The 24,899-nt window shown below is 31.7% G+C and overlaps 1 protein-coding gene across 2 annotated transcripts; it reads left to right on the forward strand.

Moving 5' to 3' along the window:
- Nucleotides 1-432: 432 nt before the first annotated feature.
- On the forward strand, nucleotides 433-24,899 carry LOC143229936 (lysosomal-associated transmembrane protein 4A-like). Of its 2 annotated transcripts, none has more exons than XM_076462811.1 (7): nucleotides 433-591; nucleotides 4,298-4,423; nucleotides 10,652-10,886; nucleotides 12,099-12,175; nucleotides 13,571-13,789; nucleotides 14,747-14,842; nucleotides 22,731-24,899. In XM_076462811.1, the coding sequence occupies exons 2-7, from the start codon at nucleotides 4,310-4,312 to the stop codon at nucleotides 22,866-22,868; spliced, it is 879 nt and encodes a 292-aa protein (XP_076318926.1). In that variant the 5' UTR covers nucleotides 433-591; nucleotides 4,298-4,309; the 3' UTR covers nucleotides 22,869-24,899. The 2 variants fall into 2 exon arrangements, with proteins under 2 accessions (XP_076318926.1, XP_076318927.1); XM_076462812.1 differs by having other exon boundaries at nucleotides 468-591; nucleotides 4,301-4,423.

A 24,899-nucleotide genomic window follows, 5' to 3' on the forward strand; every position in this document is an offset into this window, starting at 1 on the left:
TATGTTGTAAAATAACCTTTCATTAATCACGAATTTGCATAGCTTCCATCCAGGGTACGGGTACTCCAGCTGGTTAGTTATATTAATATTTAGCTAATAAAAATGTAAAAGCACCAAATTGTTGTCGAGTTGCGACTCAGTTACTGAGTCTGTTATAGTGTTGTCGGTTAGTAAGTTAACGAGTATTTTAGTTAGACAATATTTAAGTTTGAGTATGCTTATTTCTATTTGTGAGTTACTTCTATCACCCGAAGCGTATTTAAAGCTAGTGGCAGAAGAAAAAATCGGTTTCATTTTTATTAAGTAGAGTTGACTTTACACGATTTTTAAAAATCCATTAGAACAGTACATCATGAGTAAATTGAGATTTTGATATTTTGCAATACTTGTATTGAATATTTATTTACATATTTTTTTAGAGAATGGAAATATTATACTTTACGAGTGTTATACGTTTCTACCTTGACAACTGCAATATCTGATCTCTGATCATGCGCAATGTAATGGGAATTACACAATTTTGTGATAAAGTGGTTTTGTTTTGAAATCTATTCATTTAGAGATCAGAAAAAGGAAATATTTGAATAACAGGTAAAAGTTAACATTAACATTATGGTATATTTCCTGTCTGTGTTTTGAGTAGTGAAAAGCAGTGACTATATTTGTTGTAGTGTAGATAAATTTAACTGCAGTGAAACGTTTCGTCGCTTTTGCATAAGCTGTAAGAGTTGGGTTTAAGCTAGAGTATTTAGGCTTATATCAAGTACAATTGTTGAAGTTTGAACTAGTTTAATGGTCTCTTTTGTAGGTGTTTAGGTTTTATGTCAAAGATACTTCCATCTCCCAAAGTCACTAATAACTTATGTCTGACATTATGCGCATTGTAAAAATTCCGTCGAAAAGTTTTGGTTTAGTTTTGTCTTCCAATTTCAAGTTAAGATTAGTTCAACGTAATTTTGAAAAGTTTTGTTTTACTTTTAGATGAAAATACATTTTATTATTTATAATTGAAGTTTTGTGTCTCAGTCGCATGTAACTATGGAACTCGTACAATCAGTTTGTAATTCGATTTGCATATGTTCAATCTTGAAAAGTCTATCATAATAATTAATATCTAAACATTTACCTTTGCAGCTTGGTAGAAATTCTAATTTTCATATTCGTTTTTTTTATTTTATCCTGCAAAATGTTAACAATATCTTATTTTTTTCAGACATCATCAGCATATAGTATTTCAAGCAGTTTTATATATATATATATATATATATATATGATTTTATAACTTTATAGCATGGTACTCAGTTAATGGGTTTAGTGTTAATTTGCATATGGCTTATAAGTGTTTAACATGTACTTCACTAGGCAAATATAACAGTTGTAAATAAGTTCACATTGTTACCTAATAAGTATTTATTAAACTATTTCATTAGAGTTGTGTATATTTTCAAATGCCACATTATCTTGGACATATCAAATTCTATTGGTCAAATACTCATGCTATCTAGTTTGTATTTATGATTTATTATACCAGAATTACTGTTTTAGTAATCTGACAGTATCAGCCACCAAATATTGAATTGTCATTTGATATTTCTTAATAAACACTGCTGTTATTTTACATCTAAGAATGTTTATTTTGTATGCACATAAGTGATAATTTAAACAGAATAATTACTTAATTTGTTTGCTTCAATTTGAAGTTTAGACATTTTAAATTAATGTTCGATTTTTTTTTTTCTTGTGTAATATTAGTATTTGGCAATATATGTAAGTTTGTGAAATGAATTTATCAATGTAGTAATAACATTTTGTAAAACATTTTCATTTATCAAATTCAATAATCTTTTCCAGTACATTTGTTTTCCACCACTTCTGATTTAAATATATTTACATATTTTATTACAGAAATATTTTGTGTAACTCCATGCTAATGTAATGTTTATTCAATGGATTGCTGTGCATGTGTTGCTTTAGGACAGTAAATGGTCTTTTACTGAGGAACTATCCAAAATGCGGTTGGTCACTGGTCAAAAATAAATGTGTTGTGTTGTATTGTTACTTTACTCTAGCTGAAAGAGATTTATAGGATTCCAAGAACTGGTTTTGTTGTATGCACCTCTAGCCATTCTGCTTTATTATATAATTTTATGAACTAATTATTTGTATCATTTGATCAGTTAGTTTTTCTCTGATTTTTTGTTCATGTGTTTCTACACAATGTGTTTGTTATTTCAGGTTTTGTGAAAAGTTACTTGTGAAGACAAGTACATACACTGTAGAAACAACCTGTGAAATGTAAAACCTGTAATATCACTGCATTCTCCTATAAATTGTATTTTTTGGTTTTATATTTAATGATAAGTAATGAATGACATGTTAACTTGTTCTCTGCCATCCTTTTCCACATACAACTTTCATTCCTTGCATGTTATAAAATTATATTTTGTATTAAGTAACCCGACTTCAAGCTATTATAATCTTAAAATATGAAACTGAAACATCTTCACATAAAAGGTAAATAATTTATATACTGTAATTCTAAGGATTTTCAAAAACAAACAATTAATGTCTTGTTAAATTTTTCTGGTTTTTACTTGTAATTTAGTCTTTAAACTCAACTGTGGTGAATTATTGTGGAATTGGCTAGCTTCTGAGACCTTGCATTTGTTTCATAGAATGGTAGGTACAGATATCCTAAAGTCATGCCTTCATTTTATAACCCTGCATGTCATGGAAATTACTGCAGTATACTTAGAAGTAAAAGTTTTTCTCCAAGTGCAATATGTTGACTTTTAACCTGTTTCTCTAGACTTGCCAGAAGAACAATGATTGGATTCTATGGAGTAATGTAGGTTTAAAGAAAAATGAAATATTTATCAATAAAAAATTTTTTATTAATACAATATCAATATAACCTTTCTCACCTATAGCCTACTTAAAGAATTATAATGTAATTCAAACCAGTAGTACATACCATACCTGTAGATGAATCATTTCAAAACTTTGTGGGTGATTTTTAAAGATACAAGTTTTTACCCATGCTTCTCAAGTTTAACTTGTTACTTGTACCATTCACATTTTTTATTTCAAATTTTTATCAGGCATATCAAAAGAATACTGTCTGTGTCTCTTATAATAACAGCTAGACAATAGGAATATTGTTCAAACCCCTAATGTCAGCCAAACAAGTATAATAAATTATGAATTCTAATATATTTTGCTTCCTCTTGCATTAGTTTTTTTCATTTGGTGCTGCCCTCTATATGCACAACGTTTACTCACTCCCCATTATCCTTGAAATTCTCAGCTACCCCATGTACATGGTTACATTGTTGTAGCATGCAAATAATCATATGACAACCCTCCACTGTTGTAGCTGGCTCTCTCTACTGTAGAATCCAACCTTCACTTTGATGTTAGGTAAAAAGAAAGCACCAGAAGGGTAGGAAGTATGATCAAAGTTAAGTGTTTATCAGAAATATATTTTTAGTGTGAGAAAATGTTAACTTCCAATCCAGTATACAACTTCCTCTCCCATAATGGCAAGAATGTGTGATTAAATAACTTTAAAACTTAGTGATCCTATCTGGCATTCTGTGAAACAATGTGTTTATGAGATAACTTCAGTGTTAATTATATATATAAATTTAATACCATATATTAAATGCCCAACCAACTCCTGAATTCTAGCTCACACTAGTATTCAAGAGTAAATGTCCTACCACCTTATCAGCTACTAAATCTTCAAACTTGTTTGATTCTCTAGCTGGATCATTACACTGCACCTCTGAATTTTTCATATGACTGAAACTGGAGGTTAAGATGTGTATTTTAAATAATAAATTCACAATGTGTCTGGCTTAATAGTAAGGAAGAAGCTAAATAAATTGCCCTTTATGTAGTAAACCATTTATGGAGTCAATTACATGTGGTCACAGTTATAACTTTGAACATTTTTCTTTTTTTCTGATGATGCACAAAGTAATAATAAATTGTCAGTGGGATTCTGATGTACAATATTAATCTGTTTTCACAATCTTGAAATAATAATTTGTAATATTTCATTATTGTAACAGTTCTTGATATGGTATTGATTAAATACTTGTTGGATAGATGTAAATACTCGGTGACTATGTTCGTTTTGGTTCACTGAGTGGAACTGTGGTCACAGTTATCCAGATGCATTTCTGTTTCTTGTCTTAACATCCTTAATTATCCAACCTGTGCTGTAACCTATTGTAGGTACTTCTGTTTCTCCCTGTTTCCTTTATATATACTTGTATAATGTTTGTTTCAGAAGCAATCCCGTATGTTAAACATGAGGTTGAAACCACCACAAGTACCTGAAAATCCAACTAATTTTCGATGCTGTTTCTGTTGTCACGTACGTACTGGAACCATTGTCCTTGGCATATGGCATTTAGTAAGTATCATTTATGTTATACTGTAAGTATGGACACATTAAAATATACTTTCTAACGTGTACAGTGGTATAATCTTTGTTGGACTTTTATAGTAAATGAAAAAAAACCTAGTACTATTTAAAATCCACCAACAACTCTTTTATCCTATGAATCCATTGTATTCAAAGGTGTATATTTTTGCAATGTGCAAAATAAAGGGACTTTTTCTTTATCTCTAGAGATCTGGAAACTTGACCTACTAATGTAATTAGTGACATTAGCCTAGGTACAGCTTTTTAGTTAGAGGCTTGTTTTAATCAAATTTTAATATTGTTTAGGACACCTGGGCCTCTTAAACATAGACTTGTTTCAGAATCAAATTTTCATTGTTTAAGAATTAGAATTTTGGTGAGAAAGAAATGTTTTGTGGTTTAGATGTCTGACATGACTATATATGTTTGGTTTTGAAAGAAACATTTGGAAACATACTATATATGATTTTTTTTCTAAATATTAGCTTAAATAAGAACAATTATTTTAACCTTTTAAAGTGTTCATTTTTAGCTGTTTTTAGTTTTATGTGAATCATGTTTCTAAAAATAGCTGTATAACATTTGAAGTTGCGTATAACCTGACTGAGCTAATCATATACAAAATATATTAATGTTTTATTTCTGACTAACTTGGGCTACTTTAGAACTGTGGTTCATACTTTTTCTGTGTTCTTTGCCAAGTTATATGTCATTTCTCTTGCCCTGGATCCCATAGGAGCTAAGCAGTACACAGACTGAACTATTTGAACCAACTCTCTTAGCTTTATACTAGTCCTGTTCTCATCAATATTTATAAACAACTCGCTCATTTTGTTTTCTCTTTTTCTATTGTTATCCAGTTTTTCTGGATACCTGGCCATGTCACTATTTGCAGAAACAAGCTTGTTGACACTGTGGCTAAGTCTGTCTGCTCTTGTGCTATCACAGCCACGTTTATCCCATGTAGAGTGCTGTCCAGCATTGATGGCCTCGCTTTGCACCAGTTGGCAGTTGATTTGGAGTGAGCAATATTATAAGGTTTTTAGGTCAAACCTTCTGTTGTTCTTTAGTCATCTTCTTTCCATATGGATCAGGAGGAGGATGTTATCCTAACTAGATTACATATTGGTCACATTACTTAATTGTTTTATCTGGAACTGATGTGTTGTGACCTTTGTGCTACTCAAGCCACTATCATTCACAGTTTACACTGTCATTGTGATAATAAGCAACATTTAAACATGTCTTTTCTGCATGTTTTTTCCTGTTGTTGGTAGTGGTGACACTACCCAACTTCCATATGATTTTAACTTTAAGCTGACCATTGGCCATCTTAACTTTATTTGGATCTTTCATCCAACTTTTGAATGTTGTCTTGTTTCAATTTTTATTGTTTTTACACTTTATAATAATTTTTACTTTTATATTTTTCTACTTGTTTGGTACAGATAGCAAAGTTGCTTTGTGATAATAAAAGCCAACCGTTGTTGTCCTTTCAGTATCTCCTACATGTAAAGATAGTGAAAACTTTGTTACAGTCTTATATTATGGTATAACATTTGAAAGATAGTGAAAACTTTGTTACAGTCTTATATTATGGTATAACATTTGAAAGATAGTGAAAACTTTGTTACAGTCTTATATTATGGTATAACATTTGAAAGATAGTGAAAACTTTGTTACAGTCTTATATTATGGTATAACATTTGAAAGATAGTGAAAACTTTGTTACAGTCTTATATTATGGTATAACATTTGAAAGATAGTGAAAACTTTGTTACAGTCTTATATTATGGTATAACATTTGAAAGATAGTGAAAACTTTGTTACAGTGTTATACAACTTTTAAAATGTTAACTGTTGTTTTACATATCGATGTAAAAATGAAATATTACTGTAGCTGTTGTGGAAAAGTTAAACTTTATTGCTTATTAACACTGTAATATCTGTTTTATCCCAATAGATTATCTAGTTTTTTTCTTATTGATTCTCAAATCATTTTAAAACTTAAGATAAAGGCATAGCTATCAAAAAATTTATTTTACAAAACACAGATGTAATTTTTATGTCTTGAACTCTAAATTTAGGCAACATATAAAAAATACCTAAAAATAGTAATGTTTTTACTATAGCTAAGTACATACGTGTTAGTGAATGAAATCCTGAGTAACTGTCCCAAACACAATGTCATAAACAACTTTGTAAATAAATATGTTAAACAATACTTTATGAGTGTAGAAATGTGTCTATGGTATTGGTGCAGCTGGTAACTGACAAGTAAATAAATATTGTTTCTGATGTTAACAGCTCAGTTGAGTAACTTGTAAGTAAATTGGTCAGTTCTGTAAAAGTAAATACTGAATTTTTGTACCTGAAACCTGAAGACAGGACCTCCTATGGTTTTCCATGTTTTTTTGTTGCTAATTTATAAATGTTCTTGGGACATAAATTTTAAGGTCATTTTTTGTGTTAATTTGAGCTGCGTTTTAGTAATTGTATCTCAGACATATTTTAGAACCACCATGAAACAAAATGAAGCTTTTTTTTGTGTCTTCAAGCTGTGAAGAGCTTTACCCTTAAACAACCCCAAAAAAACATATTTTTTTATGAAACTTGCATCTTGGCAATGTATAGATATTTTGACTTTTAGACATTTTTCTAATTTTTGAAGAGACCTTAACTTTATGGTACTGTGTCAAGTGGTTTCATAATTTGCTAGTTAAACACATCTTTGAAAACAGCTATGTAAAACAAGTGTAAATACATGTGTATAAAGTAAAAACTGATGTCACAACAGCCTAGATATCTAAGTTCAAGTTAACATTGTTTTTATACTTTAATGTTTCTTTAATTTCTAAATTGTAGACGTACTCGTGTATTAAATTATATCTGTTTGAAAGCAACAGAAATTGTCTTTGATAAGAAGATATCGGAGAACTTGAGATAATGTAATCCTGTACAGTTTATAGGTAGGTTTATTGGGTAACAAAGCATTTTTTAAATGTTTTAACATAGTAAAAAATGTACAATGTGTACAATGTAGAAGGTTGTATCATTGTTACAATTGATTAGCTCTCCTAGACACAGAAAGGTGTACACAATACAAAGTAAGTTACTTAAGTTATGGTATCTTGTTAACATAAAGCTCTGTTTAAAATTAAGAGTTTTTAATTGATATACTGTGATTTATTTTGTTAACATGATTTTTTTGTTTAAATCAAAAAAGCTTAGTTGTTCAAGTTGTCTAGTATGGTAGAAAGATTGCAAAAATTTGTACTGTTATTGAATATCTTTTTGTTTAAACATGTATAACTAAATTGTCTAACTGGCTATTTAATTATTTCCAATTGTAATCATAATATGCTTTAGATAAAAATTATTAACCATATTGATGGTTGTGAAACATGGTTTTATTATATAGTTAACAAACTTGTCATCAGAATGTTTTAAATAAGCTATCAGTTTGCCCTGCTGAGTCACTTGCTGTGTTGGCACTCCTACATCTTATTTGTAGATGTTTTTATTTCTTTAGAGGGGATTTGAGATTTTGCACCCAGTTAGAAACACCTATTATAGTTAGTGACAAGCCCACAATATAAACTTTCAATGTCTTCTTACTTTGAGATATAACTGTATTTGTTCAACCCGCATTAACATGTACCTCCCATATTTTCAATCTTTGAAAAATCTTCTATAACCATTTCTAACGTTTGCTGTTTGATAGTTTTGGGATTATTAAATATGAATAGTTGATTTTTAGCTTTGTTTTACTGGCCAAAGTTCCTCAGGAGAGTTGATGTGTTTAGGCTAAATATGTTGTTCTGATTGGCAGTATAATTTTTTAATCTTATATGTAAGTTGTGTCACATAAATTGAAGTATTTTGGGGATGTTTTTCTTCTTGATGAACAAGTGGGCTGTCCTGGTATGTTTTTCTTTGCTCTCACTGGGTAGTTTATTTTCACAACAGTTAGGCATGGCTCAAACAACTCTACAACAATCAAATTTGATAAAAGCAGAGTGAAACTGTTAGCAGCTGTTTGGGATAGACAACTGTGACTGTTTTAGTCTATATTCAATCTAGAGAAAAGTTGTTTTGTTTTTGTTTTGTGCTTTTCATCTTTTGTTACTATAGTTACTATAGTACAGAGAAAGACAAAACATTTTAATATTTGTTTAGGAAATTCTACAGGTTATGCAAATGAAATAATAAAAGTAGAGGATGAAAATACGTGTTTTTTTATTGTCAGCATGAAAATCACCTTTCAGTTAGTAAAAACTTTAAGTTCATAAACAAAACAAGTCTGTGGTGTTTATTAAAAGCTTACTAAACTTTGGGAAGGTGTACATAGTTATAATAAGTACAGTTTTGTGGTTACAGTTTTTACACGATGAAACAAATGACTATCTTTAGGTGTACAGTTAATAAGTCTGTTAGTTAATCATTTAATAAACATCACTGATTGCTAGTTATGTTTCAGAAATCAGTGTAATAATAGCCACACTTTTTTTAATAGTGAAACTGGCTTTCCAAATCTGAGCTCTGACACTTGTATCTCAAAGTCCTTTGGACATTACTGATGTATACTGCTATCTTTCAAAGAACTGGTGTTTCAGTTGTGATGGGTAATACGTGTTTATATACTCTTCAAAACAAGAAATGCAAAAGGGATATTTTTTTTATTTTAAAGAGAAATGTGTAATAACGTTACAAGCTCAGAGTATGTGATGTTACACGTGTTAAGGCACTGATTGTCACACCATAATGACAATAAAAGTTGTGCACTTTGAAAACGGAGGAAAACATCAGAGTTTTCGCTAAAACGCATGCGTGTTCAATAAATTTGTTTGAGAGATCTGCATGTTCTGCAAGTGCAACATGCAAACTCCCTATAAAAGTGACGGGTTCTCGGTTTCCATAGCTCAATGTTAAGCCACTGACATGCAATACAGTTACACCAAGACTGACTGAAGTACAACGCAACAATGCCATTGGTCGCTTGGAAGCAGGCAAATCTCGATCAGATGTTGCCAGAGCTGTGAATGTTCACCCAAGCACCATCACAAGGCTATGGAATCGTCACCAACAACATGAATCAACTCGTGACCGTCCACAATTTGGCAGACCTTGTGTGACCACGCCCGCACAAGATCGCAACATCCGGTTTCGTCACCTTCAGGATAGGACCACCACTGCAACGTCTACTGCCTCAACCATACCAGGGCTGCATAGGGTTTCCGATCAGACCGTACGCAACCGTCGACGAGATTCTTAGGCCCCATGTGCAACCCATCATGGTGAACGTCAACGACGTTTTTCAACATGACATTGCCCGACTCACCACTGTCTTCTTGAGACACCACAACACCAACGTTCCTTCCTGGCCCTCCAGATGACCAGATTTAAACCCCATCAAACATCTTTGGGATGAGTTGGACCGACGTCTGCAACGGCAACAACCTCAGACTCTACCTCAGCTTGCAGCAGCTTTGCAGGCTGAGTGGACAGCCATTCCACAGGATGTGATTCATCATCTCATCACTTCCATGGGCAGGAGATGCCAAGCAGTTATTGATGCTCACGGGGGGCATACTCGTTATTGACGTTGAGTGACGTTAAACTTCACCTAGTGAGCGTGGACTTCGCCTTTGCAGACTTTGGATGTTCAGCAGTGAATGTGAAAAGTTTCACACATGTCATACAGAACTACCTGGAATAAACTTGTTAACAATTTGTCTCATATTTTGGCTTTTGCGTTTCTTTTTTTGAAGAGTATATTTTAGATTTATATTTGCATATAAAATTTATTATTCTAATTGTGGCAAGAAGTTGAACTGGCTTAGGTCTACAATAGTGCAGCTTAAATTGTAAAATGGTAACAGATTATTTTATATAAAGGTTCTAAATTGTATGTCATTAGTAAGCACAAGTAAAAATAAATTGTAATAATTAATAAAGTGCTACATTTGTTTAAAAATATCAGCCTATACATTGGTCAGTCTTTACATTGGTCAATTAAATGATTCTTAAATCAACTTCTAAGTATAAACACAATTTTAGTGGAACCTTAACTGATATAAATTTCATATTTCTCAATTTAAATTTCCATTGCATACAGTTAGTGAAAATATATGTTCCTGTTTAGAACAAACGTATTGCTGTATTTTCCCGAGATATATTAACATACACTTTGTTTAGTGTACTTTTCTTTTGTAGATGCTACATTTCTTAGCATTTGCTGTGCTGGTCAGTGTGGCTTTTCATCCAAACCTGATTTGCAGTAGATTTGACCAGTGGAATGAGTTCAGTATTGATAAGGAGACAAATGTGACAACAAACACTGAAGTCCCACTTCTATATGACTCTGATTCTACTGCCCAGCTTCCTGAACTTCCAGATTTCAGTGCTGGGCCAGCTACTGAATTTTTTAAAGTCAAACGTTGGGATCCACGTAAGTTCTAGGATTGTTTTGTATTTGTACTTACCTGTAACCTATTTAATATATAATTAGAATACTCTGTAGTATTGTTTCTATATTAGAAATATATTACCTACTCAACTATCTTAGCAACTCATGGAGCTTGTAATTCTGGGAGCTAGGTATTATATTGAATGTCTACAGATTGTTCGTGTGGTTTATACATGTTGAACAGAGGCACATGCTAAGTTAGATTTACCTTAGGATATCATAACCAGTTGTAACTTTTTCCTGATAGTTCTTAAGATCAAATTATTTGGTTTTGTAATATACAGACACTGTATTGAACAGAACTGTTACTCAACAGGTGTAATCTTTCAACGTGTCTAATTATAGGATTTAATTATCTTAAAACATGCAGGTGTGTGGGCTTAAACAGTTTATGGGAATCATTTGTCTAATGTTTCTAGTGTTATGAATCTATATAACTGTACTGTCTGATGTACATCCATGTGACTACTTTGTGAGGTGCAGATGGATCTTAACTCAGATTGATATGGAGGTTCATTAGATCCATGTAGGAGCACTTATAAATTTTCAGTTTTGCAGTTTTTATGGGATTTCTGTGTTTTACCACTACTACTTTTTGTCCCCCATTGGTTAATCTTCACCAAATTCAACAATTTGTTAGGGCAATGGGATATACTTTTACATTTTAAGTGTTATGTTTTATAGTTGTTCTGGCTAATTTTGCATCATTTTTACAATTACATGCAAGGGAAGCAACTTTTCATGATAACCTCTCATTAATCATGAATTTGCATAACTTCCATCCAGGAAATGGGTACTCCAACTGGTATTAAATAAAAGTAATGTAAGGACTTGGGTGAGTGTTGTTCCATAAGGTGCAATTAGAATGATTTGGATAAAACTAATTAAAATAAATTTTTCTATCATAATGAACCTTTCCTAGTTTTGTTTTTTGGGGCATTTCAAGCAGATGTTGTTTGTTGTGGTATGATGAAATTAGACTTGGAAATTCTGTTATAACACAGTTTGTATTGCCTGTTATGTCCCACTGGACAAGGTTTTCAGTTAGATGTGTCAACTCTTATAAGTAGTTTAATTTATCATAGCATTGTGCTTGCAAGAAGTTTTGATATGGTCATTTAAAGCTACTAATAATAACATTACTTTTTGTCGTTATTTTAGATTTAATATCAAATTGTGTTTAACTTGTTACAGAGGAAATATTTGTTGCTCTGGCTGTTACGTTCTGCACTGGTATTATAACCTTCCTCCTTGTGTATGGAGCAGTGAGGGTAAGTTCTGTTTATAGTGCTTATTAGTTTTTATCCTGTTGATATGACACTGTGAGTTCATTCTTGTGTTTGTGTTGCAGATTTCCGTACTTTGTATCTGACTTTTAACCCCTTCTCCTTGTGGTTAAATCATATTTGGAAAAGTTGGGTTAATGACTGATAATGTTATTATAACCTTTCTTAGAAATATGGAACAGTAAAGGTAAAATCAATTCTTAGTTTTTAACTATTTTTGAAATGGAATAAATTGGTTATTGCAGTATTATAACCTTTATACATAGAGCAAATATAGTTTTCTATTTAATTTCTTTCCTGCTACATGTGGTCATTAGTGCATTAGTTTGATTCCCTTATCCATTACAGCATCTTCTAAGTTTAATTAGCCCTATTACTTTATCTATGTGTATAAACTTTTGTGTATGATGGATCATTTCAAATAATTTCATCTTTTAATTTCAAATATGTACTGCAGGTAGAAAACAGCTGTCATTTCTATGCATACTTTAGATGATTAAATAACTGAGGTTATGTAATAAATATCTGTCCTACATCTAAAAGCAAACTACCCTAACTGGTCTTGTGAAATGCCTATAAAATTTAAATTACTGGTTATGTTTATATTTCTGTTGTTTATAAAACAGTTGAATGAAATAAAACCAAAGATCAGTGGGTCTTCTTTGGTTTTGATTACAAAGTTATACACAGCTTACAACAGATATTCTCTGATTACCAAGTTCCACACGGCTTACAACGGATATTCTCTGAAACAGATACATTATCAAGAAAATACAGTTTTTAGTACGAGTGTGTCAGTTGTAATCTACATATTTTTAACAAATATTATTATACAGTGTTGTATTTAGTTAATATTTATAATCTATGTAATAATGTAAGTAAAGAATACATGTGATTGTAAGTTATGGCCAAGTTCTTGTATTTTCCATTAAGTTCTATGAGGTCATGAGTTTGAGAATATGGACATTCTAAAATACCATTGAAAAAGAAAACCTGAGCACTTTCTTCATCTCTTGATGACAAGAAACCCACTTGAAATAAAAAATCTATCTCAGAATGGCTATTAATAAGTAGAGAACAATGTTTTGACCTTCCTAGGTCATCTTCAGATTAACCTGAAGATGGTCCAGCAAGGTTGAAACATTGTTCTCTACTTGTTAATAGCCACACCAGGTGTTCTGAGATAGATTTTCTTCATCTGGAGTAGACTGAGTCTTCTGTTAAAATTATGACAACCATTGTGTGGTGGGTGCAGTATGAACAAGAGTGTATTTAAAACTTTCAGATGCGTATCTAGCTGTATTAGATGCAAACTTTTCATCAGGTTATTAGTTAAGATATATTGTCATGAACAAGTTCTAATTGTTTTTTATATGACAGGCCAAGCCCAGCTATCTTATCCCTTTCTTTTGTCTTCAAATCCTTGACTTGATGATATCTGCTCTCACCATGGTTGGCTACTTTGCATATTTACCCAACATCCAAGATAACATTGAGAACATGAAGGACTTGCCCTTCCGACAGGAGTTGTTGCAGTTAGACCCCGAGCTGTTGTGTGCCCTCATTGTTTGTATTTTCATGGTGTACCTGGTTGTGAAGGTAAACACTTGAACTATGCTTTAAAAAGCATAAATGAAATTGATATAGCATTTCTTTGACTAAAGGTGAAAGTGGTAACTAATGACAGAATATTTATTAATTAAATAAATAAAAATTGGTAGCTGTATGTGCGCAAAACAAAATTACTTTTATTTAATTTAATGATTGTTTTGACATGAACAAAACTTACAAGAATAACTATTTGACTTAAATCTTTTGATTTCCAAGGATAGCTACCCTTAAATTTTGTAACAGTTTTTGCATTTAATACAAAAATTAGTTTAGAAACAATGAAAATGCAAAGTCATCATGTTGGAATCGCCTCATGAGCTTTTGAATATTTGAATAATCAATTTGAATAATCCAATAATCAATGATTGTGTGAAAGTTAGGATGAGCTGTACTGTTTGAATCAAACTTTAGATTCTTTAGTAGAAATAAGTCTGATATATTTACATAGTTAAAGGACTAATGTACAAGGATAAATATTTTAGTGCTTTCTAAAGACATCGCTTGTGATTTGATAGTTAAGTTTTATCTTTCAGCAGAATGAGAAATGTACATGTGCTTCTAGTATGGAACCAGTGATGCTACATAACATGACATTTAAAAGCTTGGGGCTCCCTGGTACCTGTATATTTTGGTAAATTAAAGTGATTTGAACCTGAAAATCTGTTATTTAATAGCTAAACTAAAGTTATTTAAGAGATCCTTCATATACCTCTTTTTTAGTTTTTCACAGCTACGAACAGTAAATACAAATTTGTAAGTGTTTTTGTTTTCCGTACAGATGTGTGCTCCAAGTTCTTAACAGTAGTGTACTTTCTCTAGACTAAATGTGTTTTACATAAAAACAATAACTTCTGAAAGCTTTTAGTTTTATAAGAGACTAAAGTGAGATTTATCTGTATAGTGGGACATCTTATCAAGTTTTGAATCTAATATGCTTCTTGTTAGGCTTACCTGATGGCAGTTGTATGGGCATGCTATAGATACTTGCGAATGATGACTTGTCGACGTCAAATGGAGATACATCCAGACACTGATGGAGAGGTTTGTGTTGTGCTCTTTGTAATTACTTTGATTTCTGTAGTTGTAAACCTGGAGAAATGTGATGTACTTTATAGTAATGAAATATAGTATTAGAGTATCTCTAAATTCAAAGTTTTTGATGTGAGGTAAACATAAGTTCAGAAAATAAAAAAACTAAAAGTATAATCCAAGTTCTGTCAAAACATAGGCATTTCTTCATCATGGGTAAACTGGAAATGATTAGGTAAAGTGAGTGAAATAGATGGAGATGACATGATGGTTAAAACTACCATGAATACCAGAACTACTAAAAGAATGTTTCATTTGTGACTTGTTTCTATTGGTTAATATGACAGTAAAGGAAAGTGTTACATTAAGGGGAGAGTAAGCAGGTTTTCTGTAACAAAGTACTTGAAGCTATATTAGATACTGATAAAGTAAAATAAAGATATGATATTAAAATAAATTAGTCACAAATGTTTTTAGTCACTAAAAATATAAATCAGACAAACATTATTATAAATAATAATGTAAAGAAGTGAAAATTCAATATTTGTCACAAATGAGAAAGTAACAAAACACTTGTTTGTCAAACAGGGATCTAAGTAAGTGTCAAAACATGATTGATTATAGGATCTAAAATTATTTTACTATGTTGGAATGGTACTTAAAGTGTAAGTGCAATAGGTTTCTATCACATCTGTTGCTTTATAGACATCAGAATTAAACCTGATAAACAATTGAAAGAAGCTTGTTGTTGTATTGTCATATCAGTAACGTTATTCAACGTTATAAATAAAGGCCCTGAAATCATTAAACCTCCATCATTAATTAATTACTTTTGACAATTTTTATTGTGTAGTGTAAGCTCTTTTGCAGTACTTCTTATTTATATCTGATAATAATCAGTATTTCATTATATGTACTGCTACTTCTATTTTGTGGTACTTGTTATTTGTATCTGATAATGATCAGTATTTCATTATATGTACTGCTACTTCTATTTTGTGGTACTTGTTATTTGTATCTGATAATGATCAGTATTTCATTATATGTACTGCTACTTCTATTTTGTGGTACTTGTTATTTATATCTGATAATAATCAGTATTTCATTATATGTACTGTTACTTCTATTTTGTGGTACTTGTTATTTGTATCTGATAATGATCAGTATTTCATTATATGTACTGTTACTTCTATTTTGTGGTACTTGTTATTTGTATCTGATAATGATCAGTATTTCATTATATGTACTGCTACTTCTATTTTGTGGTACTTGTTATTTGTATCTGATAATGATCAGTATTTCATTATATGTACTGCTACTTCTATTTTGTGGTACTTGTTATTTGTATCTGATAATGATCAGTATTTCATTATGTGTACTGCTACTTCTATTTTGTGGTACTTGTTATTTGTATCTGATAATGATCAGTATTTCATTATATGTACTGTTACTTCTATTTTCTTAATATTCTTGTTAATCGGCTTTTATATCGAATCTTTATCAATATCAAGGTGTAGTTTCAATGTACTTTTTCTAAACCAAACCTTTCAACTACTTGATCGTAAACGTAGAATAGTCATGTTTTTCAGATGTATATGACATAGTTGTGAATGTAGAATGGTCAATGGTCATGTTTTTCTCTGTTCGTTGCAATTATGCTATTGAGATACATTACATTATTTTTACTTTCTTGTTAGTGCTAGCTAAATACATGACTAGCTAAGACAAACTGTGGCAAGTACATGGTCTTATATGAATTAGGCTTAGTGCTTTTAACTATAGGAGTTCATGGTTTTTATAGTCTTTTCACTTTTAAATTAGCAGTTTTAAGTTCAGTATCTTAATGTAATGTTACATTTGGTTCATCATACAAGTATGATACAGTACTTAGAGGGATAACCCTGTGTGATTTTTATGTATTACAACTAGTAACATGTAAGATTGTTGTTTTCTTACTATCTTTACTTTGTAGTAAGATCTACACTTCTGCTGTTATTCCTTTATAATTAAAACAATGTAACTGGTATATTAAAAACTTATTCTGATATTTTGCAAAGGGTTTAAACCCCCATGTAAAAGTGACAACAATAAAACCCATAAGTTGGTTGTGAAACAGACTGAACACATTTGTAATACAAGAGAAGTTTGGGTGTTGATATACTGAAGAGCTAAAGTTTTTAATTCTAATATAAATCATGTCTTTAGTGAAAGGAATGTGATCTGGACTAATATTGTAAGTTCTATAAAGTAATGTTTTATGTACATAATGTCGTACATATCATTTGGTAATATCTTGTAGTAGGATGTATCATGTAACAAGGGTTAGGTGGTGTTATTAAAACCACCTGTATGGTAAGCTACTACATAGTCACTAGTAGTGGTAATCAGTTGTGTGTGTCTGTAGTGAAACAGTGTATGAGGACATGTTGAAATAAACTATTACATACAGTCACTAGTAGTGGTAATCAGTTGTGTGTGTCTGTAGTGAAACAGTGTATGAGGACATGTTGAAATAAACTATTACATACAGTCACTAGTAGTGGTAATCAATTGTGTGTCTGTAGTGAAACAGTGTATGAGGACGTGTAATAAACTATTACATACAGTCACTTGTAGTGGTGATCAGTTGTGTGTGTCTGTAGTGAAACAGTGTATGAGGACATGTTGAAATAAACTATTACATACAGTCACTAGTAGTGGTAATCAGTTGTGTGTGTCTGTAGTGAATCTGTGTATGAGGACATGTTGAAATGAACTATTACATACAGTCACTAGTAGTGGTAATCAGTTGTGTGTGTCTGTAGTGAATCTGTGTATGAGGACATGTTGAAATGAACTATTACATACAGTCACTAGTAGTGGTAATCAGTTGTGTGTGTCTGTAGTGAATCTGTGTATGAGGACATGTTGAAATGAACTATTACATACAGTCACTAGTAGTGGTAATCAGTTGTGTGTGTCTGTAGTGAATCTGCGTATGAGGACATGTTGAAATGAACTATTACATACAGTCACTAGTAGTGGTAATCAGTTGTGTGTGTCTGTAGTGAATCCGTGTATGAGGACATGTTGAAATGAACTATTACATACAGTCACTACTAGTGGTAATCAGTTGTGTGTCTGTAGTGAAACAGTGTATGAGGACATGTTGAAATAAACTATTGCATACAGTCACTAGTAGTGGTAATCAGTTGTGTGTGTCTGTAATGAAACAGTGTATGAGGACATGTTGAAATAAACTATTACATACAGTCACTTGTAGTGGTGATCAGTTGTGTGTGTCTGTAGTGAAACAGTGTATGAGGACATGTTGAAATAAACTATTACATACAGTCACTAGTAGTGGTAATCAGTTGTGTGTGTCTGTAGTGAAACAGTGTATGAGGACATGTTGAAATAAACTATTACATACAGTCACTTGTAGTGGTGATCAGTTGTGTGTGTCTGTAGTGAAACTGTATGAGGACATGTTGAAATAAACTATTACATACAGTCACTTGTGGTGGTGATCAGTTGTGTGTGTCTGTAGTGAAACAGTGTATGAGGACATGTTGAAATAAACTATTACATACAGTCACTAGTAGTGGTAATCAGTTGTGTGTGTCTGTAGTGAAACAGTGTATGAGGACATGTTGAAATAAACTATTACATACAGTCACTAGTAGTGGTAATCAGTTGTGTGTGTCTGTAGTGAAACAGTGTATGAGGACATGTTGTAATAAACTATTACATACAGTCACTAGTAGTGGTAATCAGTTGTGTGTGTCTGTAGTGAAACAGTGTATGAGGACATGTTGTAATAAACTATTACATACAGTCACTAGTAGTGGTAATCAGTTGTGTGTGTCTGTAGTGAAACAGTGTATGAGGACATGTTGAAATGAACTATTACATACAGTCACTAGTAGTGGTAATCAGTTGGGTGTGTCTGTAGTGAAACAGTGTATGAGGACATGTAATAAACTATTACATACAGTCACTAGTAGTAGTAATCAGTTGTGTGTGTCTGTAGTGAAACAGTGTATGAGGACATGTTGTAATAAACTATTACATACAGTCACTAGTGGTGGTAATCAGTTGTGTGTGTCTGTAGTGAAACAGTGTATGAGGACATGTTGTAATAAACTATTACATACAGTCACTAGTAGTGGTAATCAGTTGTGTGTGTCTGTAGTGAAACAGTGTATGAGGACATGTTGTAATAAACTATTACATACAGTCACTAGTAGTGGTAATCAGTTGTGTGTGTCTGTAGTGAAACAGTGTATGAGGACATGTTGTAATAAACTATTACATACAGTCACTAGTAGTGGTAATCAGTTGTGTGTGTCTCTAGTGAAACAGTGTATGAGGACATGTTGTAATAAACTATTACATACAGTCACTAGTAGTGGTAATCAGTTGTGTGTGTCTGTAGTGAAACAGTGTATGAGGACATGTTGAAATAAACTATTACATACAGTCACTAGTAGTGGTAATCAGTTGTGTGTGTCTGTAGTGAAACAGTGTATGAGGACATGTAATAAATTATTACATACAGTCACTAGTAGTGGTAATCAGTTGTGTGTGTCTGTAGTGAAACAGTGTATGAGGACATGTTGAAATAAACTATTACATACAGTCACTAGTAGTGGTAATCAGTTGTGTGTGTCTGTAGTGAAACAGTGTATGAGGACATGTTGAAATAAACTATTACATACAGTCACTAGTAGTGGTAATCAGTTGTGTGTGTCTGTAGTGAAACAGTGTATGAGGACATGTTGAAATAAACTATTACATACAGTCACTAGTAGTGGTAATCAGTTTTGTGTGTCTGTAGTGAAACAGTGTATGAGGACATGTTGAAATAAACTATTACATACAGTCACTAGTAGTGGTAATCAGTTTTGTGTGTCTGTAGTGAAACAGTGTATGAGGACATGTAATAAACTATTACATACAGTCACTTGTAGTGGTGATCAGTTGTGTGTGTCTGTAGTGAAACAGTGTATGAGGACATGTTGAAATAAACTATTACATACAGTCACTAGTAGTGGTAATCAGTTGTGTGTGTCTGTAGTGAAACAGTGTATGAGGACATGTTGTAATAAACTATTACATACAGTCACTAGTAGTGGTAATCAGTTGTGTGTGTCTGTAGTGAAACAGTGTATGAGGACATGTTGTAATAAACTATTACATACAGTCACTAGTAGTGGTAATCAGTTTTGTGTGTCTGTAGTGAAACAGTGTATGAGGACATGTTGTAATAAACTATTATATACAGTCACTAGTAGTGGTAATCAGTTGTGTGTGTCTGTAGTGAAACAGTGTATGAGGACATGTTGAAATAAACTATTACATACAGTCACTAGTAGTGGTAATCAGTTGTGTGTGTCTGTAGTGAAACAGTGTATGAGGACATGTTGTAATAAACTATTACATACAGTCACTAGTAGTGGTAATCAGTTGTGTGTGTCTGTAGTGAAACAGTGTATGAGCACATGTTGAAATAAACTATTACATACAGTCACTAGTAGTGGTAATCAGTTTTGTGTGTCTGTAGTGAAACAGTGTATGAGGACATGTTGTAATAAACTATTATATACAGTCACTAGTAGTGGTAATCAGTTGTGTGTGTCTGTAGTGAAACAGTGTATGAGGACATGTTGAAATAAACTATTATATACAGTCACTAGTAGTGGTAATCAGTTGTGTGTGTCTGTAGTGAAACAGTGTATGAGGACATGTTGTAATAAACTATTACATACAGTCACTAGTAGTGGTAATCAGTTGTGTGTGTCTGTAGTGAAACAGTGTATGAGGACATGTTGAAATAAACTATTACATACAGTCACTAGTAGTGGTAATCAGTTGTGTGTGTCTGTAGTGAAACAGTGTATGAGGACATGTTGTAATAAACTATTATATACAGTCACTAGTAGTGGTAATCAGTTTTGTGTGTCTGTAGTGAAACAGTGTATGAGGACATGTTGTAATAAACTATTATATACAGTCACTAGTAGTGGTAATCAGTTGTGTGTGTCTGTAGTGAAACAGTGTATGAGGACATGTTGTAATAAACTATTACATACAGTCACTAGTAGTGGTAATCAGTTGTGTGTGTCTGTAGTGAAACAGTGTATGAGGACATGTTGTAATAAACTATTACATACAGTCACTAGTAGTGGTAATCAGTTGTGTGTGTCTGTAGTGAAACAGTGTATGAGCACATGTTGAAATAAACTATTACATACAGTCACTAGTAGTGGTAATCAGTTTTGTGTGTCTGTAGTGAAACAGTGTATGAGGACATGTTGTAATAAACTATTATATACAGTCACTAGTAGTGGTAATCAGTTGTGTGTGTCTGTAGTGAAACAGTGTATGAGGACATGTTGAAATAAACTATTATATACAGTCACTAGTAGTGGTAATCAGTTGTGTGTGTCTGTAGTGAAACAGTGTATGAGGACATGTTGTAATAAACTATTACATACAGTCACTAGTAGTGGTAATCAGTTGTGTGTGTCTGTAGTGAAACAGTGTATGAGGACATGTTGAAATAAACTATTACATACAGTCACTAGTAGTGGTAATCAGTTTTGTGTGTCTGTAGTGAAACAGTGTATGAGGACATGTTGTAATAAACTATTATATACAGTCACTAGTAGTGGTAATCAGTTTTGTGTGTCTGTAGTGAAACAGTGTATGAGGACATGTTGTAATAAACTATTATATACAGTCACTAGTAGTGGTAATCAGTTGTGTGTGTCTGTAGTGAAACAGTGTATGAGGACATGTTGAAATAAACTATTATATACAGTCACTAGTAGTGGTAATCAGTTGTGTGTGTCTGTAGTGAAACAGTGTATGAGGACATGTTGTAATAAACTATTACATACAGTCACTAGTAGTGGTAATCAGTTGTGTGTGTCTGTAGTGAAACAGTGTATGAGGACATGTTGTAATAAACTATTACATACAGTCACTAGTAGTGGTAATCAGTTGTGTGTGTCTGTAGTGAAACAGTGTATGAGGACATGTTGAAATAAACTATTATATACAGTCACTAGTAGTGGTAATCAGTTGTGTGTGTCTGTAGTGAAACAGTGTATGAGGACATGTTGAAATACTTGTTTGAAAGGTCAAAGAAATGATATTCAAGTACCAAAAAGCTTTCTTATTATATCTACACTAATGTTCAAATATACCTGTGTTAGACTGAAATAGAGTGACCATAATATACCTGTGTTAGTTTATGTATGAAGTTCACACTGCTAACCTCATGGTTTTTAGGAAAATAAACAAACGTGTGGCTGCAACGAAACAAACTTGAAATACATTTATGAAACAAAGTTAAAATGTTTATGTCTACATAAAGATGAAGTTCTGTTTACTTGTGTATTTTTAGGTTAACTTATTATTATTTGATCTTGTATATTACTTAACTCTAAGGAGAGTGAAATTATTGAGGTTAAAAATAGATAAAAATTTGCATTTTATGGACAATAGAAAGTTTTTATATATTTCAAAATAATGTATTAAAAACATGGAAGAAGTTGAAATATGGAACAAATATTGTAATCACATTTTATAAATACCATTACCTGAAGTAATTTTCAAATATATATTAAAACTAAATGCATCAAAAGTAACAGGCTTTATGTTTCTTAAAGTGCATACACATGTGACATTTAAAATACATTAATCCACCAGTTTTATTGTTGGAACAAAATATAGTAAGATTGTGTTGTCTACTCAGAGTTAGTTGCTGGTAGCAATCGAGTTAAAGAAATGTGGAGATAACTGGGTTGTCGTCAGAGTTGAATATTTCAGGTAGAACTAAAACTTGATCTTGTATTTATGAAACATTGAACCTTATGTAGAGTTTTAAGACTGGACTATGTATTGTTGATAGGTACTGCTTCCACCAGACTATGAGACGGCTTCCAAGCAGCTTCCTAACCTGCCTTCTTACTCCAACTCACTCCCTCCTTCTTACTCTGAGGCTACCACTAATACTTCTGCTGTCATCACCAACAACAACAGTGTGTAGGTTACTGAGACTCCAGAATCTGCTATGATGAGTTGAATTTGACTTGTTTTTCTTTTGTTCAATTAATGAGTGTTGTTAAATACATATATTCTCACACACAAATTATAGGTTACCTGTCTGCATAGTAAACAGTTAAAGCTGTAATGAGTTAGTAAACTTCAATAATAAATATATGTTGCATAAAATATACAAGTTTAATTTGTGTAATCTGTTTACATCTTCAGTGAATCAGCAAGGTCTGATGAACAGAGAAACAGAAGGTAACATATTAAGAAAAAAGTGCTTTGTTACAGTTGTCAATGGTTTTTAATACACGTGTGAAAATTGTTCAGTGTTTTCATAAGTGGGATATTTTGAACGCACTGTACTTGATGAATAGACTTAAAACTTCTTTGTTATGAAACGGTTAAATGTTGCGGATAACATGTTAACTGTTGTAATAAAAACAAGCTGCTAATACATTGGATCTAAACAGTAGTTCATGAGATGAACCTTCATGGTTTCTTTTATGATGCTGAATCATCAAAACAAAATCTGCTTACTGAATGAATGAATGATTCAAAGTGTTCTTTATTAGTGAGGTAACCATATTTGTATCTTCCAATAGTGATGTATAGTAAGTTTGGATTCTATCTTCAAAATGGGAAATTGTGAAGATGTTATGTCAAAAGAGAGAAAATATTAGAGGTTTTGTTATATTCTCTAACATCATCTTAGAAGACAAAAGTATATTTCTAAACATTATAGCAGGTTATTTATCCTTCTAATTATCTTTACTTACATAAGTCAGTAAAACATTTACAGTGAACTAAGTTTTCTTAGAACTAGAAAGATGCTTTGTATATGTTTTTATATACTTGTTTAGTGTAAAATATTAGGGTAATTAAGTTTTGACATCTGTTACCAGCTTCGTTTTAATGTTTGATGTAAGTATTCTCTGGATTTCTCTTATTTCCAGTTGTTTTAAATACTAACATCTGATCAAAGCAAACTATTCACATAGAATGTGACCCACAAAAAACTTGTTAATATACTGAACTTCCATGTTATAAAAATATTGTTTGATCAGTTGGTTGCTATTGTGTGGCCTCAAAATACTTAATATAATTTGAGTAAAGGATATAGAGAAATTCTTTGATACATTATTTGTAACAAATCAGTCATGTTATACTTGTCTATACATTACATTTACAAAACAAACATGCCAGTTAACTATGTTTTTGCATTTTGTTATTATTATTATTATATGCTTAAAACCTGAATATAATTATTGAACACGAATGATTGAGTCACAATAGAATATGTAGTGTATTATTTGAGCTGTACATTTAGTACAAGTTTTTATTTAAACTAATAAAATCAAATTGAGTAATTTCTCAGATTCCTATACATTAGTTACATAATAAATATATTCTGTGAATTTTAACTAATAACCTGTGAAGAAATCTAAAAAGTAAACAGAAGATTTTATTAAATGTTTTAGAAGAGCATGAAAATATGAGATAAACATACATTTTGTATCTGTGTGGTGAGTAATGACACTAGCCCGTATTGGTAATGACACAAACTTTGTGTTTTTGACAAATAAAAGAAAAAGCTAGTTTTTACATTTTGAACTACGTGATTATACTTCTGGATGTTAAGCTTGTCAAATTCTACTATTTAACTGATAGCACAGTTCAAAAGCGTGTTTTATTTTTGGAAAATGTTTCTCATTATGATAGATTATAGCCACTGTAAATAACGCACATGCTTTCATTGTAAAGTTTTTGTAGTAGGTAAATAATGAATGACTTGTTTAATTCCTGTCTTTTTATTGTGGTGTTTTTTCTCTCTTATACTAAGTGTTCATCCATTAATTACAGATGTTTCAAATATTTTGTTTCTAGATTCATTTGAATTTTTGTAACTTTGATTTAACTGAGGTAAAAAAATGAGTAACAAAGTAGTACATGTGTTATATGAAGTTCAAATCTTTTTGTGTGTTATAAAACTATTTCTCAATAAACGTTTTTGTCCTTCCCTGAAAAA

The sequence above is a fragment of the Tachypleus tridentatus genome, chromosome 10 (assembly GCF_004210375.1).
Source record: "Tachypleus tridentatus isolate NWPU-2018 chromosome 10, ASM421037v1, whole genome shotgun sequence".
NCBI lineage: Eukaryota > Metazoa > Arthropoda > Merostomata > Xiphosura > Limulidae > Tachypleus > Tachypleus tridentatus.

Excerpts from the sequence above, each read along its gene's own strand:
- LOC143229936 (XM_076462811.1), top strand. The coding sequence starts at position 4,310 with ATGTTAAACATGAGGTTGAAACCACCACAAGTACCTGAAAATCCAACT. Across the intron at positions 4,424-10,651 it reads TCCTTGGCATATGGCATTTA|ATGCTACATTTCTTAGCATT; the intron begins GTAAGTATCATT and ends TTTCTTTTGTAG. Across the intron at positions 13,790-14,746 it reads TGGTGTACCTGGTTGTGAAG|GCTTACCTGATGGCAGTTGT; the intron begins GTAAACACTTGA and ends GCTTCTTGTTAG.